This window comes from Drosophila subpulchrella, chromosome X, assembly GCF_014743375.2.
Source record: "Drosophila subpulchrella strain 33 F10 #4 breed RU33 chromosome X, RU_Dsub_v1.1 Primary Assembly, whole genome shotgun sequence".
NCBI lineage: Eukaryota > Metazoa > Arthropoda > Insecta > Diptera > Drosophilidae > Drosophila > Drosophila subpulchrella.
Window position 1 is genome coordinate 9,439,504 of NC_050613.1, and position 2,083 is coordinate 9,441,586.

At 38.3% G+C, this 2,083-nt stretch overlaps 1 protein-coding gene across 2 annotated transcripts; it reads left to right on the forward strand.

The window, feature by feature from the left end:
- The first annotated feature begins 760 nt into the window (after positions 1-760).
- On the forward strand, positions 761-1,656 carry LOC119557649. 2 transcript variants are annotated; one of them, XM_037870501.1, is made up of 3 exons: positions 761-894; positions 950-1,482; positions 1,542-1,656. In XM_037870501.1, exons 1-2 carry the CDS (start codon positions 805-807, stop codon positions 1,478-1,480), a joined length of 621 nt encoding a protein of 206 aa, XP_037726429.1. In that variant the 5' UTR covers positions 761-804; the 3' UTR covers positions 1,481-1,482; positions 1,542-1,656. The 2 variants fall into 2 exon arrangements, with proteins under 2 accessions (XP_037726429.1, XP_037726428.1); XM_037870500.1 differs by having other exon boundaries at positions 950-1,559.
- Positions 1,657-2,083: the final 427 nt, after the last annotated feature.

Below are 2,083 nucleotides of genomic sequence, written 5' to 3' on the forward strand. Positions count from 1 at the left end.
CTGTTATTTCAAAGTTAAAGAGAAAGGCAAAAGAAATTAAAGGAAATACTTAATGGTGTTTTTCCACGACACTGTGCGGCCCATTCATTAAAGCCATTTCTTCTCTGACTATACGATTTAACGTATGTAAGTGAGAGCAGGAAGAGGTATAACAGCTCTAATATGCACTTTGGTATATTTCTGGTATATTAGAATCTCACGAAAACACAATTCTTGAACCAATAGGTCATTGAGAAAAATTGTATCTAAAAAGTAAAATGTTTCTTATTTATTAAAGCTGCAGGTAAAATTCAAGTATAAGAACTTATTTAACGCAATTTGTTTAATTTCTTAATATTTTTTGCGAGTAATTTAATGCATTAAATTATAAGGACAACAAAACAAGCGTTTAGCGGCCCAACTAGTCCGTTGCAATATTAATGTAACGTTTCTAACTTTAATAAAGACAAAACTATATAATAGCAACTTAAAATTATAATCAAAATAATTTTGAACAATTTACTGCCGCAGATGATGGAATTAAAACCACTTACATGCTTTGTACAACCCCAAATAATGTTTAACTTTTATTAAAAAGGCCTGGTTTCACAACAGAAAACATAAGTAACGGTCAATTTACAACTTTTTTCAAAATTATTTTTGAAAACTTTGCACAATGTCAGGTTGTAACACTATAAACACTTTCCAATCCTTGTCGAAAAGGTTCAACACTATAACTTGGCCTAGGCGATATATCATAGAGAAGGTACATGTCATATGACAACCGTTTTTCCACCTCTAATAAAATTATCATTTTGCCGTAAAATGAACAATCATTCGAAGAAGGAAATTTGCAAGAATTTAGGGAGTTCGTCGGACAGAGTCTCGTTGTCGCACATCATTTTCGTTAAGAAGGTGGGTGTTCCACGAAATCTATTTTTCATATATTGACATCTTTCTACTAATTCAGAATGGGGAAAGGTATCGCAAGTTCTTTTTCCCAAAGTGCTGCTCAAGACACATCTTCCAGCTGGCTTTCAGGTTGTTCAATGGACCCACCGATCCCTATTTTATGCCCATTCTTCAATATTTTGCGGATTTCCTCAGTCGGTACATCGAATCGGAGCAGAATGATGACTGGAGCGACGAAGAACCCACATACATCCACGAGGGGGAGTCTTCTGATGAAAAAGATATGGAAAAGCCAAAGGATAATACTAACAAAAGGACGGATGAAAGAACTAAGAGTAAAACTGGGAAAATGACTGAAGGAGGGTCTGTAAACAAGGTTAAAGATATGATATCTAAGGCTGGAAAAGAAGTGCCTAAGAAGGATGACAGCAAAGTGACGACTGCAGAATTAAACATGATTCCAAATGCGCAACAGGACCTTTATGAAGACTACATTTTGTATGACTTATATGAGTGCCAGGCACAAATATCCGAGGACGAACTTGAAGAGATAACCGAAGAGTTTCTGCGGCAAAATGAAGTAGACTAATGGTATAACAGTAAATTATAAATTTCTAGTTATTATAGTTATTTAAAATATACTAGAAAAGGTTGGCGATTCCCTTAAATGTAACGTTTTCCAATGCTCAAGACCCCATTGCCCCCTCTGAATATCCACTTATTTGGGCCAGAAGAAGACACTTGCAGTGCTAATCCCTAAATAACCCATTGCTGGCACACTTATCCATTTCCATTCTACATGCTGCTCCACAGATTGCCACCTGGCTGGCTGCCCATCAATTCAAATGTCAGTGGGAAGGCAGCTTTGAATTGATGGTGCCGATGATGGTATCGCTCCCGGGGCGTTTGCCAGCAAAATCCTTCGACATGTTCGTTCACCCCGGCTGGGAGGCAAGTTTTTAGGCCGGATGCGGATCTCAATCTGGATACATATCCGTATCCGACCGTCTCCTCTTTCATTTGCCGGGTTCAACAGAAGCCATGTGCCATTGTCGCCGTTTATGTCGTCAAAGTGAAAATCCATGCGAGAAATTATATGTCAAAGTTTCACTTTTGATATGCCAAAGCATTTGCGTGCCACCCACATCGATGTGGTGTCTCTGGATGGGAGTGGGGGTGGTGACCCCCTCAT